Source organism: Lutzomyia longipalpis, chromosome 1, assembly GCF_024334085.1.
Source record: "Lutzomyia longipalpis isolate SR_M1_2022 chromosome 1, ASM2433408v1".
Lineage (NCBI taxonomy): Eukaryota > Metazoa > Arthropoda > Insecta > Diptera > Psychodidae > Lutzomyia > Lutzomyia longipalpis.
In genome coordinates this window covers 34,784,020-34,801,562 of record NC_074707.1, presented here as the reverse complement: position 1 = coordinate 34,801,562, position 17,543 = coordinate 34,784,020, and the positions used below count along the sequence as shown (strand labels likewise).

General features: G+C 35.7%; 4 protein-coding genes across 5 annotated transcripts in view; 3 read left to right on the top strand and 1 right to left on the bottom strand.

Annotated features, from left to right (window-relative positions):
* LOC129786261 (transcription factor cwo) overlaps positions 1-17,543 on the top strand; it is a 201,588-nt gene that overhangs the window by 6,197 nt on the left and 177,848 nt on the right. The gene's annotated exons all lie outside the window — the stretch shown is intronic.
* Positions 1,183-4,089, top strand: LOC129786278 (uncharacterized). The gene is made up of 5 exons (XM_055821177.1): positions 1,183-1,273; positions 1,392-1,523; positions 1,630-1,754; positions 2,882-3,025; positions 3,088-4,089. The coding sequence occupies exons 1-5, from the start codon at positions 1,215-1,217 to the stop codon at positions 3,387-3,389; spliced, it is 762 nt and encodes a 253-aa protein (XP_055677152.1). The 5' UTR covers positions 1,183-1,214; the 3' UTR covers positions 3,390-4,089.
* On the bottom strand, positions 3,453-6,943 carry LOC129786269 (uncharacterized). 2 transcript variants are annotated; one of them, XM_055821165.1, is made up of 4 exons: positions 6,233-6,943; positions 5,989-6,160; positions 5,628-5,917; positions 3,453-4,098 (listed from the first exon to the last, which is right to left on the bottom strand). In XM_055821165.1, the coding sequence occupies exons 1-4, from the start codon at positions 6,624-6,626 to the stop codon at positions 4,013-4,015; spliced, it is 942 nt and encodes a 313-aa protein (XP_055677140.1). In that variant the 5' UTR covers positions 6,627-6,943; the 3' UTR covers positions 3,453-4,012. The 2 variants fall into 2 exon arrangements, with proteins under 2 accessions (XP_055677140.1, XP_055677141.1); XM_055821166.1 differs by lacking the exon at positions 3,453-4,098 and adding an exon at positions 4,172-4,309 and having other exon boundaries at positions 6,233-6,850.
* On the top strand, positions 9,902-14,912 carry LOC129786284 (uncharacterized). Its single transcript, XM_055821185.1, has 3 exons — positions 9,902-10,362; positions 13,012-13,071; positions 13,140-14,912. The coding sequence occupies exons 1-3, from the start codon at positions 9,966-9,968 to the stop codon at positions 13,391-13,393; spliced, it is 711 nt and encodes a 236-aa protein (XP_055677160.1). The 5' UTR covers positions 9,902-9,965; the 3' UTR covers positions 13,394-14,912.

Here is a 17,543-nt window from a genome sequence, read left to right as displayed (position 1 = left end):
TCCTGATTCTAAAGTCAATTTTGAGATTTTATTCATTAAATTTCTATTTAAAAAAATCAACGAAATGAAAATTTGACTTAGGAACTTAATCTTAAATCGTTTAGGAAAAATAACATATTGACCACTGATCCCACTGACCCCACTGACCCCTAGAAAATTAAAATTAAAAAGAATTAAAAATACTTTGTAATACAAAACAATGTATTTACATTGAATTAAAGAATACGAATCATGACCCAAATTATTTGCAGCAGCAATTGAAATATGCAAAATTTATTCACAATCGACTTGGAGAAAGAAGAAAGCGCATTTCTATATTCATTTTGAATTCACACGATTGAATTTTTATTTGAAAAATCAATTGATACCTAAATGCATGAGAGAAAAAACTGTTTAGCACATTTCTAAACGCGATCACTTCCACGTGCCACGGAGATATGTCGATATGATATCTTTAACAGATGATTTTGGTTAAATTTGTGTTAATTTTAGTTGATGATGGACAAATAGAAGTAAATTGGAACATTGGTGCCAAGGTTCTTCCGACTAAAACTTTGTGTCGTGTATATATATTACATCGGTGAGTTCATGAATCCAATGCCCGAATAATGATATTTCCATGCAATCGTGAATGGAATTTTGAGCAAGGAACAAAAAAAAAAGAGAATTTAATACCGAACAAACGCCTGAGATTCTGCAGAATGGCAAATTTCACCGCATCGCTCAATTTATGTTTAATAAAAACTTTTCTCTTGGCAGCATAGGAAGAAAGAAGAGAAATTATTTCGACGCCACTGGATGATGCTGATGTGGTGTGTTGTGGAAGCAACAGAATCTTCAATGGCCATTAGGTATTGCATGGCGAAGAAATTGTTCGCGATTTGAGCGCACGATCGGCAATCAGCATGTGATTGTGGCTTTTCTGCCATTGAGAGATTCGCAGTTCCATTGCGAAAATGCACGCTGGAAGGTGCAGACAGAGTCTCCTAATTTTGGGTGATTGCAAAGGGGAGGAGAACTCAGAACATCACCAACGACACATTGTTTAGTTCTCATCGCGCCGTATTTAATAGGTTCATTCACTTTTCTTGCGGCAACTCAAGTAAGTGTGAGTGATCGTGAGTGCGATCGTGGTTCTTGAAGCTGATCCACGCAGGTTGAAGCTCAGGTGTGTGTAGTTGTCGCTGAGTTTGGGGCCGTGGAGCGTCGTCGCCATGCGCTTGAGATCATTCTACCTGGCTGCAGTATATTTCACATCTTTAGCAATTCAAAGGTAAATAAAATCTCCGTCTCATTCACTCCACATCATATTTATGCGAAATGTTCCAACACGTCTCCAGGTGAACCGCATCTTTCCCTAATTAATTTGTTTCCCTCCACAATTGTTCCAGACACGCCGAATCCACACATTTACCCGCAACTATTGGGAACGATGGATCGCTCGAGGTGGTCACACATAAAACATACAATGTTGATGAAGATTTCAGTCTATTAATTGATGTGCCTTGTCATAAAATGGAACGGTAAAAAAATACTCTTTTGTCTCACATCATCAAGCACCTTCTCTCTGGGCAAAAAAAGTAATCTTATTTCTCATTTTTTTTTCTATTTCGCAATTTCCATTTTCAGACTCTGCAGAAATTCCACAAAGTTCACGAATCGCCAATCGAGTGATGGAGAATTTTCACTGCGCTTTATGGATGAGATAGCTGGAGAAATTGATATTATTGAAGATAAGAAAGACACCATCTTCTGTAAGATATTTATACTCTTTCTCATTCCCTTACAAATGTACTGTACATTTTATTGAACATCTAATTGCTATATAGAAAATGAAAAGCGTGGGAAAATGTTGGGTTGAGAAGAAATTTTCTTTGTTAGGTATTTATTTGCTAAATAACGGCCTTTTGCGAAAAGTTTATTTTGGAAGAAATGCCAAAAAAGTAAATAGTATATCTATGGGTCATACAAACACACATTGAGGAAGATTATGCACTTTTTCTTTTTTCACACATTTCCGTTAAGAGAAATTTTATTTAGGTACCCAAAAAATTATTATATTTTGGGAATATCTGTTGGAATTTATTTTCAAAGAACTTTAGACTAGATTTTAGTCGTTTAATTTGCCATTAATTGTTTTTAATCTAATTTTATTAAATAGTCCTAAAAATTTCAATTTTAGGAGCTTAGAAATCTTTAAATATTTTATTTTTCCTTGATTTTATTATTGGGCAAATTCTGTCTATTTTTTGTACACATTTTGAGTCATTTTAATACGTTCATCAGGTACCAAATGTTTGTTTTAAAAATATTTTAATTTTTTTTTTAATATAAATGCAGGATCTTTATAGGGAGTTTGAAGTACATTAAAAATTGATTAATTTAAAAGGATTAAAAAGTAATAAAAGATTACGGTTTCAATCATTAAAGCAATCAAATTTTCCATTGTTGATCCTTAAAAAAAAATGAATTGAAGGATTTTTTTAAATCAAATTTTACTTGAATTTTTATTCAATCATAAATACCTATAAGGCAAAAAATATTTAAAAAGAAAATTACCCGGTAGGTATTTTAGTTTTTCCACATTTCACAAAATAAATATTTTTAAAAATACTATAAAGAAATGATGCACAAACGAACCACCTACAGCATCGATCTAGATAATCCAGAGTTGTGTTCAACTCGTTTTACTACACATTTAACTTTCAACAGTTCATTTGAAAATTTCTCATTTGAATTAAGAGGAAAATTAATTGTTATTAAAAGTAACAAAGCGAATAATTTTCATTTCTACAAGTTAATTTGCCATAAATTAAGACTTCCATCCAAATGACTTTACTTGAAAGATATTTTAATTGAATTTTTCTCTTTTGGTTTTCAGCGCGTGATCGATTGAAGAAAATGTTTATTCCCATGCTCCTGATCCTCAAGCTGTTTAAGCTTAAATTGCTCCTGCTTCTTCCCTTTATCTTTGGCTTGGCAAGCTTTAAGAAGATCTTGGGATTCATTATCATCATCATACCGGGTAATTTAGTGAATGTTTATTCTTTTTTGAGTACTCTGAAAACTTTGGCCTAAAAATTTCAGCAATTTTGGGATTCTTGAAGCTTCAGAGCTTGCAGCAAATGTCACAGATGAACTACAACACAGCAGGGTTGCATATGCAGTATTCACCCCAAGGGATTGGTGGACTCAGCTACTACCCTCATCATCCACATTTTCACAGAAAATCCGATACATTCAGACCAGAGGATCATCGGAATCCTCAATCACGACGACCATCCTACCATCCTGACTACAATTCTTCGTCAGATATGCGCTATCCCGACTCATACGTAGCCATTGCAGGGAATCGTGTTCCAAGTGCCAGATCCAAATTAAATCGCTGAAATTGAGGATGATTCAGCGAACAAATAGAATTGCGAAAAAGTTGGTGGAAGAGAAAGAATTAATTTAAGAGATCATTCATATTTATTTTGCTCATTGTCTGTCTCTTGTAAATAACATTTATAATCATACATATACTACGGGTATATATACACATTACATTTCTTGATGAAATATTGCTTTAGGAATATCTTTGTCAATTGCATGCAATCAATTGAGAAATTACGTTTTTAGCAAATATTTCAGGTTTTTTTTCTCAAATGGAAAAGACTCAACCGAATTTTCATTTTAATTTGCTTCAAGACAGCCGAGACAGGGTAAGCTTTTTGAGAAATTGCATTTATAAATTTTAATTTATTTTAAGATAATTTATAAAGTAAAAATAAATAAATAAATTATTATTGTCTACTGTCTTTTAGTCCACTACTCCAGCGATGATCTTTGCTGTGAGGTCTTATCGGTCTTGTCAACGTGAGATGTTTTCGAGGGGGTGTGGAAAGCAAGGAAAATCTCTCTCTCTCTCTCTCTTTGGAAAATGCTGATGGTGTTCTTTGGTTAATTTTACTGCGTAACTTTGGTTTTTTTTTCTTCATCCACGTGGTCATCATGACGAGCTTTCTTTTTTTTAGGAAGACCCAATTGGACTTCTATAGGTGTAAATTGGACTCCTCTGAGCGACAAGAGTGTAGTACATGGGTTTTCGCCGGAGGGCTGTACATATAAAATGATGAGAGGTTTTATATACATATAAATTACAGTGTCGTTTGAGTAAAAGAAATCAAAATGTAAGAAATTGTAAAGTTTATTGTCAATTAACTCTAGAATCCATTCTTTTTTTCTTTTGGTTTTTTTTTCTCTTCTTTTCTGCCTGGAGAACGTCTTCTTCATTCATCTCCAAGAGGTCTCGCATAGATACCCAAGTCTGTGAAAGTTATTAATTAGTTGCTAAAGAATGTGCTAAAATGCGTCGAGACTTTACTTTGTGGAATAAACAGTGATCGGTCGAAGAAAAAAACCCTTCAGGTGAAATTTTTTCTTTTTCGCGCTAGAAATTCACAAATTAATTTAATTTATCTGCCCAAGCGATCGATGGTTGAAATAATTTTTGAAATATTAATCCAAATGCTCATAATTATTTTTGTTGTACATTAATTATGAAAAATGAGGAGGAATTATTTCAATTAACTCGTGCTATCGATAAATCATGCACAAATCATCTGGAGCGGCGGAGATTTAGTGATTTTGTTAGATTTCTTTTTTTTTTCTCAACAAATATGTATTTTGTATGTGAGATGAAAAAAAAAAATTCCTCAAAATCCATCATTTGAATCGGCGGGTTCCTGCATTTTCTGCAGTTATGAGTGCACGATGTGCACATGAGATGTTTGTCTTGTATACGGATAAACAACATTGGAGAGTTGGATGCTGTGGCATGGAAAATACGCTCTGTTTTTTGTGCTAATTGCTCCTTTAGCAAAAAAAAACGATCACTTTCACATCCCAAAGAAGTCCACTTTGTAATTTTAACTCATTTTAAACATACTAAAATCATGTTTTTTTTACCCGACTTGTGTGCTTCTTTGGGTGGTTGAAGATGGGTGGATGAAATGGAGGGAAAGAAAATTGTTAACAGTGCTGTGAAAGACATACAGATGTGCTTTGGGCATGGATATGCTGGATGGTGTGGATGGGATGTGAGACGCACCATTGGTTATTGGGTGATTTGCCCCTCAACGCAACAGGAAGGAATCATTTTGCAGTAATCAGAGCGGAACAGATTTTTACAAATAAAAAATATTTTAATACCATTATAAATTTACACAATGATTGGAATTACTTGATCGAGTCTCTTTACAATTTCTTTTCAACCTAATTCTATACTCTTAACTTCTTTCCACTCTTTCTTTTCTTTCTTTTTTTTTTGACTTGTTCCGTGAATCGCAACAAAATGGTATTTCTCTAGCTAAATCTCTTTTTCTATATGCAAGAAAAAATTACACATGAAAAAACTTTTGGTCAAAATTAAAAATATTTATAAAAAAAATGTCATCATAAATAAATAAATAAATAAATTACTTTTTTTTTGCATAAAATTAAAAAATTAAAAAAGAGGCTGTCTTACGGCTAAATGAGGGAAGATGCGGGTTTTTTTGCGGGAGGATGGAGATTGGAGGTTTAATTGTTTGTCTAAACGCACAAGCCAGAAGAGTTAATTTTTCATTAGTAAAAAATGAACCCACCTGAGAGGTCTTGTCGTTTTATCTTGGCAAGTCCGCCCCCGATTTGGGGTACGAGCGGTTGTGTGGCATTATTGGCAGCTTCAACGGCGGCGACAACATTGCTCTCAGCCGTGATGGGGTTCTGCAATTGTTGCTGCTGCTGCTGGAAAGCCTGGAAGTCCGGGCTAATGTGATAGGGTAGGAATTCACTTCCGGACGCCACAGCACCGCCAAGGGGTGAGTCAATTTCGAGACCATTGTAGGGCAGATATTCAGGATGACCACCATCCATGTTTTGGTGACCCATAACTCTGCAATAGAATAAAAAGTTAAGGAAACTTTAATAGTTTTCTTCTAGGAAAATTCTCAAGTGAGTTCTTACCTTCTCATCGTCATTGCGGCTGCAACCAAGAAGGCAATCTTGGAGAGGGCGAAAGCCTTGAAAGTCAGCAACGCGACACTTGTAACGGCGAGAAGCATCCAACCGACAGCATTGAATGCCAGGAAGGATGGAATGAACAGCCTCATGCGCCTATGATGATGATGTTTATGTCCTAAAAATTGATTTATAAATTTTCTTTTTAGACAAAAACTCTTCTTTTTTTTTTGCTTTTAAGTAAGCTTACTTCCTTCCTCGTCAACACCCTTCCTCATGAGGGAAACTTCAAAGTAATCACTGTAGTCTTCGGATCTTTGGATGCTGAAGACCATCGGTCCAACTGGAATCCTCAGTTCGTTACCACTGAGGAAGTTCATGATATTGGAAGAGCGTCCCTCGGCGACAACTCGTCGCTCCCTGGGCACCACCTTAACCACGCCAAAATCAATAGACTCCTTTCGGTTGAGTCTGCCCACGATATCCTTCGCCACACCATCTATGCACGTTGCATTATTGACACAGGTCCACGTCATTTTATTCGTAATGGGTGTGTCGCTCTGATGTCGTGGCAACGGCGTAGCAGACACGGCACTTAGCAGGCAACACACCACAAAGGCAACCGTACACTCTTTCAAGCACATCCTTTCCACGTCAAAATCCGGGTCTTTCAGCAAATTCAACACACAAAATCTGCCTCACACGACAACAATCTCCAGGTTTTTTGGCAATTTTTGCGCTGTTCTTGCAGATTTTTGGGGACAATATTTAATTTTGTTGTAAGAAGAAAAAAGGGAGGAGGACAGGAGTGGCGCAAATACAATTAATCCAATTATTCCTCCGCGTTTGAATGATTGAGAAGCACTACGGTGCATCTGTCGATTACACCCATTTTTATTCTTTTCACACTTGCTGAACAACCCCACCACAGGGATGGGATGCTGCACACGCGAATTTCATCTATGTGCATCTTCATCGTAAATTAATTATACAAACAATTTGTTGCACCTTCGCAACATGATCGTCGAGAACACTACACTAGTTTAATGCAATAGTCTCAATTTCTCTTTTTCCACCAAGTACAAAACATTCCCTCTGCATTGGTGGCTGCTTCCTTACATTGATACTGCTAATGCTGCTCTATCGGATGCGTATCTAATGAAAGAATTTGTAATCTTTCTAGAAGATGTTAAAGAGGAATTTTTGAACAACAAGAATGGAGAGATTAAAAGTATAGCCTCAGCATTTGGTTCAGGAACGAATGAAGACATTGGGGTGGTGAGTATGATTCATTGATTATGTCAATTGTTCTTAACGTACTTGCGATAAAAAATTATGTTTAGAAAAACTTTTTGAGATTATTCGTTCATGATCATAGTGATAGTCTCTGAATATTTTCTTATGGATTCGAAAGATCACTAAAGGCCTACAAAAAATAAAAACGAATGGTCCGGTAATTTAAGTGTGGACCTCAAAGGGTTAAGTTTAGATAAAGATAAGTAAAGCCGTAATGTAAATAATTTTCGTCAGATACAGAAGCTAAAAAATTTTAAAAAAACTGAAAAAAAAACTTTTTTCTTTACAAAAATAAATAAAATCTTTAAAAAAAGATTTTTTCTTTAGAAGATTAATTTGTTATCATGATAATTTGCTATGGCTTGTTTAGACCATTTAGACCTAGTTTAAACCAACATAGATAATTATATGCAGGCAATTAATTATTGTTAGTTATTCAAACAACTCTTCACATGTAATTAACTGACTAATTGTGTAAGTATTTCTTTTTTCCTCCCCCAAATTTCAAATTTTCATTAATCCTGAAATCTTAGCTAGATTTTAAAATTCTACGAAACCTTTAAATTTAAAAAGACCTTTCTACATTTATTATTTTAATTTAAATAGCAATCCTGACACAGATTTTTTTATAGAAAAAAATTATTCCTCCCACAATTTACCTTTTAATGGATTGCTATAAATTTCTCTTGGTGTTGTTTAAAACTGATTTCATGGATGAATTAATATGTATGATTAAGAAATAAATGAAATTCCTACAATAAAATCAATCAGTCAGCTAAACTAGGGGAGAGATGCTTGCAAATTAGTTCAGCATCGTCACATGAAAATGAAACTCCTTTCAATTTTTTTACATGCAAATAGTGACAAATTTATTACGTTAAAAAAATTGCAAAGCGGTAATTCTCAAAATGAAAATGAAAACAAACAGTTACACTGTACGTTATGAAAATAATTATGAGAATACTTCCCGCAAGAAAATCTCATAAATATAGATATGTGCGATAATTGGTAGAAAGAGGCACGCTGCAATTATTTCATACATGCCATACTTATGGGGATAACAAGATCATAATTTTTTGATTAATTCATATTTTGAAGAATAATCTTGATTAAATCATACAATGCAATTTTTTAATCAATTATGTAAGTATTAATCATGAGAATTCCGGCTTGTAATTTATGAGCATTTTTTATATCTATGAGTTTAGAGGACTAAACAAGGGCAAAGAACTTTTCTTTTTAGAAGACGAATTTTTCAATTTTGAGATCTACGTGAAAATTTGAAAAATTATGCATTGATTTTCCCCATTTTCCCGGCTTGATAAAAACCCTTAATACTAGAAAGTCAGAGATACATTTAAAGTATTCTTAACGGTTTTTTTTAAAACATAAACCTCTCGTTTATTTATTTTTTGTTAATTTATGTTTCATTAATAACAAAAATATGTAAATCTAACTACAGTCTTGTTTCCAAGTTGTTCCATTACGAACAAAAAGAGCTAAATCTTGTTACTTGCACCCATTGGAAAATTTATTCCTCCGTGGATTATGTTAAAGAGATAATTTTAATTCAAAAAAAAGTCAAGCAAGATGGTAATGAGAAAGCATTTTCACCAAATTCACGATGGATGACGCGAAATAAAAAAAAAATTATATGCAAAATCAAAAAGTATTAGCATGCACTTCACTCTTTTTTTTGCCAATAACTTTCCACTCCAGTTATTTGTTAGCATTTTTTTTCTTAAACTGCGGGCAAAGAAAAATCATGTGGCTGTTCCATGGTGTTGGTGCGAAATGAAATCGAAATATTTGTGACTCCTAATTAACAAGAATACACCCATGGGGGGGATTTTGATGTTTATTGGGTGGAGGATGGAGATTTATTGATGATTTCGAAATTGTTAATGAATTTATAATTTAATTTCTCTCCACACTGCAATGGAATTGCTGAAGAATTGCAAATTATAAAACAGCTCAGTGAGTAAACGCCTGATATGCGGCAAAAGCTTTTAGTATTTTTTAACATTTTCCGTTGATAACTCCACCGTCTTTTTCTTTTGATCCACTTTAATGGGCGACATAGGGGCGAAAGATTCTCTTAGGCGGGTATTTACGTTTAATAAATCATTTCTTTCGCATCATATATTAATACAACTTTTAAATTATCTTTCCTTAACGGTTTAATGTGTCTTTTGTAGGAATTACTCCACATCATTGCGGCTCAAGTGTTTGCCATCGTGCAAATCACTTAGAGAGGTACATATATAGTTTGTTAGAAAAAAAAGGGGAGCAAAAAGGTCTCCACTGTGTCTAATCATGTGATACACATTAGAGTGTGTTTTGGGAAGGAAATTGAGAATGATGTTTTTTCCCCCCGTTAACGTGGTTTCTTGCGGATGTTCCAGCTAAATTGCTCTCGTGAATGCTCCATTAATCCCTCTCGATGGCCTCCATATGCAGCACAATTGTTCGCTTTTGGACGAAATTTCTAAAAATCAAAAAAGAACCTTTGAGCAGCACAATGAAGCGTATCCAAGAAAGTCTTTTAAAGTCATCGATCTACATCTTATAGAAGGGGATACACCTCATATATAATGGTCCAAGTAGCTAAAGAATAGACGCAGTGCTGTGATAGAACTCCCCGAAGTGTGAACCTTAGAGTCTTTGCGAGAAATTTTCTCTTAGAAATGGTGCTAAGTGGTGTGTCCTGGTGCATCCTTATTGGATTATCCCTCGTGCAATTCTCCGTGGCGCAGGAAGAGCCCCACGCAAAGAACTGCAGTGATACAGCATGTCGCAGTGGAAGAGTGTTGAGGAATATATTTCACTATGTAACGAGTGATGGTGATGGGAAACCTCTTGTGTTAGTACCCGGTCTTGAGATTATCAACCTACCACCTCAAGAGACCGGCCGGTCGTCAGACTACGATGATCTCAAGCATCAGGGTGTCTTTGCGAGGATTGCCAAATATCTGCAGACTCATGAGATCAAGATCAAGTTCCCCGAACTCGTTGGACAGACTGAATTCAATGAAGTGCTCGCCAGTACCATGAAAAACATCAATGAAGGGGATAATGTCGTAGGTAAAATGAATTGAGTTTTCTCAAGTGAATTAAAAGAGTGTTTTCTGAATGCATCTGTAAACGTTTGGAAGTTTGAAAATTCAAAATTCAGCCTTATAATAAATTAGTTTTTCGAAAAAAATTTGATTCTTGAATGACCCTGAAGAAGGTCTTTTCGTGATCGAAACGTCGTTTAGAAAAAAAAAAATTCACGAGTGATAGAATTTAAATATTAAATTATATTGGCGTTTCTATGTGCCAGAGAAAGCACTTTTACTTATTATGCTAAATTTTCTCTTATTGTGTGAAGCTCTTTTCGAATCTTATAAGAAAATGACTAAGGAAGAAGATTCATTCAGTTAAATAAAGGCAAGCTGCAAGAAAAACTCTTTGTCGATAGGCCTATGAATTGAAACTGAAAGTTCATATAAAAACTTTTTTTAAACATAAAATATAATTGTAAAAAGACGATAAAATTTGGAAAATTACTGACAAAACCATTACAACGCAAAGCATTTAAAATCATAACTTTTCTTTTCTTCTACATAATCTATATGTACATAATTAAATAGATACAGATACAGACTATAAAAAAAGTCCTCAATGAAAGTAAGAATTTGCAATGAATTCGGCTCAATAAAATCCCCAGCGGCGGTCTTTCAATTCTCGCTGCATTAATTACTATCGATAACCTATTTAATAAAAGAGTAAATGCATCGCTTTCACTAAGCCGGAACCAGCCGGAACAGCATTGAGATCGTTCGCTCATTAATGGTGAATAAATGCACGCAAGATCCGCACCATTCACAAAAGTGAAAACTTCTTATGTGCCACCAACGGTGCGCCCGTCCGCGCGCGCGGATTTGTTGTTTAGGAGTGTACCTACCTCTAAAAAATGCTTTTGCGCGCGGGGGTTATATATGCCACATGTTTGCATTGCAGAAATAACACATTATAATATATTGTCCCGAAAAACGTTGGTATAAATGCTGCAGAAGCTGCTGTCTGTGAGCGCGGTGTATTTGTTTGTGGCATGAGAGACAATAGATATAGAGATGGCAATTAAATATCCATTACACGGCAACACAATTTATCACGTCCGTGCCTCATCTTGCGGACTCGCGGTTCCACCCATGGTGGAGAGAGAGATTTCTTTTTCATCCACTGTATCTCCAGGATGGAGAGGCACCATCCGGCACATCTTGGGCGGAACCATGAGAAAATTCATTGGCAAATTGCCGGAGACTTCAAGTACCCATTTATGTTGGGTGGCCGTGACAAAGAGAGGCTGTGGAGATGTTGGGTGAGAAAAAAAGTGCGTCTCGTGGTGGTGTGGCAAAAAAAGGCACATCTCTTGTGGCTGAATGAAATTTCATGCCGCACTGACCATTCTCCTACTTTCCGAGGAACGACTTTCATTACTTTCATAAAAATCGATAAATAAAACACGGATCTTGTACCGGGGACGACCTTTATTCGCACACTCTCATGCCGCACAACTCTCATATGTGCGCGCCAATGATTCAGCTTTTAAATTCAGTGCAAAATGCACGCGCGCACATAGTATTAATACGCGTATTAAAAAAACATGCATTAATTTATCCATCGCATATTTGCATATAGATTGCCAATTTTTCCCCGACTTTCCTCCGTACCACAAGGCAAGAAAAGAAATTCCATTCAACTCACCATGCGAATATGGCGTCAATGAAAGAGATAGTCATGGAATGCCATTAAGAGCGATTCAACATGCTGAGAATTGGCACAAGAAGTTGACCATTTAATTTTTCTTTCTCTCAAAATTCAGTCATTTCCTAAAGTTTGCCACTTTTGTGAGACATCATACTCCAGTTTAAAAAATCCATATTAAAATATTTCGTGGGCTACATGGGGATTGTGGCCAAAGTCGTGGGGATATGGTAATTTATTGCGGGAAGTAGACTTTTATAAAATTTTATTACATTGTAGGTCCATACCGAAAATAATTCCGATTCAATATTTTTTCTGTAGAATTAAAGGAAATTAAGCTTTCGGTTATTTATTTTAAGATAATCTATTAAGATCCGATACAGATTTCTTAAAAAGAAGTTTATTAGTTTTTTTTTTAAATTCATAACCTTCCTTCTTTTAAAAAAAATTAATACTTTTTATAAATTAAAAAAAAAAAGTTTAAATCTGCCAAAATTAAAGCAGATTTAGCAAAGTTTCAATCAAAAATCTCCCAAAAATTGGGCACAATGCAATGAAATTATTTTTAGTACATACCTGTATGCCAAATCTTCAAAAGTATCTTTAAGAAATCTTACATGGAAAGAGAGACAATATAGCACTAAGAAATGGGAATAAAAGTAAATTTATTAATGAATTTTGCTTCATTAAACTTTTTAAAAATTTTAATAAAAAAAATTATCTGCAGCGTAGACTTTCACATTCTGAAGAATAAATTAATCTTTCTTCATAGACGCAGTTTTGTGTTAAATATAAGAAATGAAGGAATTATAAAATTCCGCACGGAAGATGGTAAACATCTGTATCAATTAAATAGAATTATTAATATAATTTTATGAATTTTTTCAAACATGTTTTGCACGTAATTATCTCTGATGTTTTGAGAAATTTTACACGTGCACAGATTAAACTGGTTTAATGGAAATATTCTTTTCTTTGCAGAAGGACGAAAAAAGGACAAAGGTGGTCTTGGGATGGTGATGATGATGGGCATGATGATGGGTAATGTCCTTTGAATTCTTTTGTGGAAATTCAACTTTGTATTAAAAAGGAAAATTATTGCTTTTCAGCTAAAATGATGGCAGCTTTGGGACTTGGAGGAGTTGGAGCTTTAGCCATGAAAGCTCTCGGTGTATCAATGATGGCTCTCATGTTGGCCGCAATCATAGGTATCAAGAAGCTAGCGGAAAGTGGTCATGATGATGGTGGCCATCATGTTCAATATGTAACGGCTCATGATCACCATCGGAAGCGACGTGAGGTGCGGAGAAACTTGGACATGCCCTACCGAGGATGGAAGCCACAGTACACCCTCGCAGAATGAGGCTGATTTTTCATCAACTTCCTTTTCATTCCAAAAATTACTATATTTTTACAAAATATCTCGCGATAAGTTCTCTAATATTTATAACACAATTCTTCCTATTTATTTGTAATTTATTGTTCTGTGCATAAAAAGTGATTTGAAACTGAAGATTTGTGTGTGCTCTTAACATGTTGTTTCACACACAGTTGAGCCCACTCTGTATAGGGCTGACGGGATGCAAGAATGAAAGTCAAGTGATCATTTCTTGATCGTTCAATTAGACAAAAGTTAGTGCCTAACAATATCTAATATCATAATCTCTGAGCTGTTATGTTCCATGTGAGATCATCATCGGCAGCTGCTGTCGGTGGAACAGTCATCTGAAGCATTTTCTTCGTTGTGGAAGAGCAATCGACCCAATAACCCACTTTGTTTTTATTTTATTTCATATCGTCAGTTTCACAAATTCTCCTAAAACACGGAACCGACGAAAATCAAAATATATGTACAATCTATGTTATGTATGTACACATATATAATATACTGTAAATTCTTGCTGACACACTGTGCCGCTAAAAAAGGCGTGTTTGACTCTCATGTAGCATTTCCTGTGCACAGAGAGGAGCCTTTTGGTGTTGAGATTCGACAAAAAAAGATGAAAATTGCAACACAATAACCTCATCAAAATGAATCGATGGGGTTAAAGATGATCAAACAACACATGGGTATATCATACAGCAAAAGGTGATCTCACCGCACATATACAAAATTGACTGACATTGTTGCAAAATGATCTTGAACGTGATCTTCAACCTCACCCATAGACACTATGATCTTTCACTCTCGCGGAAAGCTATATGGCATAAAAAAGAACGTCATGTAAATATGATGATCACGGTCAAAAAGTTAAAAATAGTCTACGCGATCATAAAATTTCATCAGTGCAGTGAAAGTTACCAAAGGCTCAATTCCTCTTCAAACGTGATTGTATATTTATGGATTCGCCACACTATAACTTATCACGTAATACGACAGACACACGATTTTTTACAATCAATGTTTTTTTCTATAATATTTTCGCCCATCGAGAGAGAAAACTAGAAATTCACACATGACGCATATAAAAGAAGTATTATGATTTACATTTATGGTTTGTCGTGATTTTTGTTGACGATTTGAATTATTTGTTGATTTTTTTTGTTCGTAAGTCTGGGATAGGATTAATCTAGCTTGAGGTTTAGAGAATACTTTTCTTCCGAAGTGCTTTGAGAAGAAAGTTTTACAGATGACAAGAAATTAAATTAAATTAAAGTACATACAAAAGAATAATGTTTTAGCCAAGATTCTATAAGATTTTCTCTTATAATGCCATCTTGGCAAATGATCCGAAAGTAGCTTAGAAGAAAGCTCCCTAATGGAACAACAATTCATCATTTCAATTTACTTTCAATGCAAACAACAATAGCTTGGAATTCTATGGTGCGAAGTTTAAATTTAATTTCTGACACAATAAATTGACACTGTTATACCACAAAAACCACAAATTGTTAGCTAATTGATATCAATGGGTGGCGGGAGTTTCACAGAGACACTCTACCCAGGGAAATGATCTTCAACCTAGTTTATCCGCGTACTCTCCAGTTGATTTTCCACTTTCACATTGGGTGAAAATTTTCACCACATGACCATAAGATGTACTGGTAGTACCGTAGAGATATTGGAGATGGGAAGCGGCCAAAGTGTAAATGAAGTGGCTGCGAAAAATTGAATGAAACCGATCATCTTTGGGATCAAAACCATTTACAGTGTGAAATTCAATTGGAGTATGTTGTATGGAAGCAAAATAAAAGGCACTGCGCCTCCGAGGCCAGATAAATTGCAAAGAGAGCAGTTGACTTGGTTCACTTTTGTTGCCATTTCTTTTTGGCTTAATCATCGTGGTGCGTTTGATCGCGAGAGATCGCCGGCATTATTTGCTATGTAGCGATCAACTCAAATCTCACTCATAAATTCATTGCAACCTTTAAGAGAAAACCTTTGGTCATTTGGAGAAAATGAGGAAATGCACCGTGGAATGCTTCTGGTTTTTTTTTATCAAGTCATCTTTCTATATGGGAAGCATTAAGAAAGTGATCAAGTCCATGATCACGTTTATTTTTTTTTGCAGCTGCTTTTAATTTTCTCAGTAGTCTATTTAGGATAGCTTGAGAAAAATTGTGACGATCTTTTTTTTTTTAATTTTCTATCAATCTCTTGAATTTATTTCATTTCTGTTCGATTTTCATTACAAAAAAATATTCATTGATCGATCAAGTTGATCGTCAATTTAAAAGTTGTGCAAGAGAAAAACATTTTATTATGCTAATGTGGTATTATGCATAAAATCTGATGGAAATGAAGCCTCTTCCGCATGTATAATTGGGAAAGTCATGCAATGAAGCATGATTAGGTGTACTGAGCAAGTGATTAAATGATCGCCAAAGGTACGGTAAGATCGCACGAGTTGATCTCTTCAATTTGAGCCTTTCGGTTTCATTGAGACATCTGCAATTGCCAAGATGCAGATGAATTGCATTATGCCAGCTTATAGACAATAGCTCAGAGGTGGACGTGGAATGTGCATTGCAGTCTTTTGGATTCGTGTGTACGGACGGAGTTCGTGTGTGGAATGTTTGGTATTTTTGCACAACGCGCGCGCGAATGGCAATGTCATGGGCACGGCCGCGGCCTTCCGCAGAACTCGGTCAGTATACGATCGTCACCAAAATAGCAAAATCTCCTCCAGCACTTGGCTTTTGACTGACTAATTGTTGCGATTATCGCATTCTGCGGGGTACTTCTGCGCTCAACTCCACCGCAAATGCTGCTGCTCCCTGGATGTGGTCGGAGGCATTTCCATGCGTCTTTCGCTCTCGTGCACCGTGGTGGAGTAAAGTGGTACAGTAGGTCACTGACCAAAGAATGTCCATCGATCGGTGTGTTGAAAAAAATAAGAGAGTAAAAAAGCGACACACCAAAGGGGAACACAACAGGTAGGTATATCTCATCGGGTGCTGACTGTTTTGTGTGATCACCATGTGAGCCCGCGCGATCTTCGGCGGGTGCGCGCGCTTCTTGTCCCAATCGCCAATTTATACCGTCGTTTATATAACAGTAATGCCGCGCCAGTCAGTAAATCATCGAAATTGCGACGATGATCAACGAAAATATCGAACGCCCAATCCTACTTTTTGTCCACGGTCGGAATTTTCGTTTAATGTTTATTTTTCTCTTGTATGTAAATTTTCTGCGTCATCCGCCAAAATGTGGGCCTTGAAGAAAGCACATGGGAAGCATTGTTCCACTCTCAGATGTGACCCATTTCCCTTTTTTTCGCCGCAACATGTCTTTTCGGCAGATTCTCTCTTTCTTTGCGATGTGGTGGGCCAAAAAAAAAGAAGTCATCCTCTCATTCTGTCGCACCAGCATGATTTCGCCAAGAAACCACCACAAAATATTCAACCCGCCAAGAGAAAATAATACCAAAGAGAAGTGAAAGGTCATCATGCAATTTCATAAAATTTCACTTATTCGCGGCACCTTTAACCGTGGGCCAAAGAGAAGATCATGAACAATCTTGTGAAAATCTCATGGGCAATTGCCAAAGCCGTCGCGTCATTACTTAATTCTTCTCCCCGAAAAAATTTTCTCTATTTAAATACTCCGGCAGTTATTTACTCTTCTCCCGCAATTATGTATTTTTCACCTCTTTTCTTGGCAAATTACTGAAAAAGCTTTCTTCTTATTGTTTCATTTTCATCACGCACCTCGATAGGCAATCTTCACATTGTCTTAGTTTCATCAATTTCATCATTCCTATACATTTATACGTGAGTTGTCTGTTCGTCCGACAGAATGGACAGAACTGTACCCACAATTGCCAGCTATTTAGCTGCGATATGCAAGACTCTCCTTCACAACAACATCGCATCTTATATGTGGTCCAAGATGTTTTCTTCTTTTCTGCATCATGATAAAAATGTAAAAGAATGAATATTGCAAATTCAGCCGAGATAACACAAAACTGTTAGGCCTCCTAACACGCAAACTTCTCGCTATATATAAATCTGTAGTAAAGTATGTTTTCACCTAATTCAGAAGTCAATCGCTCACGTAAATCTTAAATGAG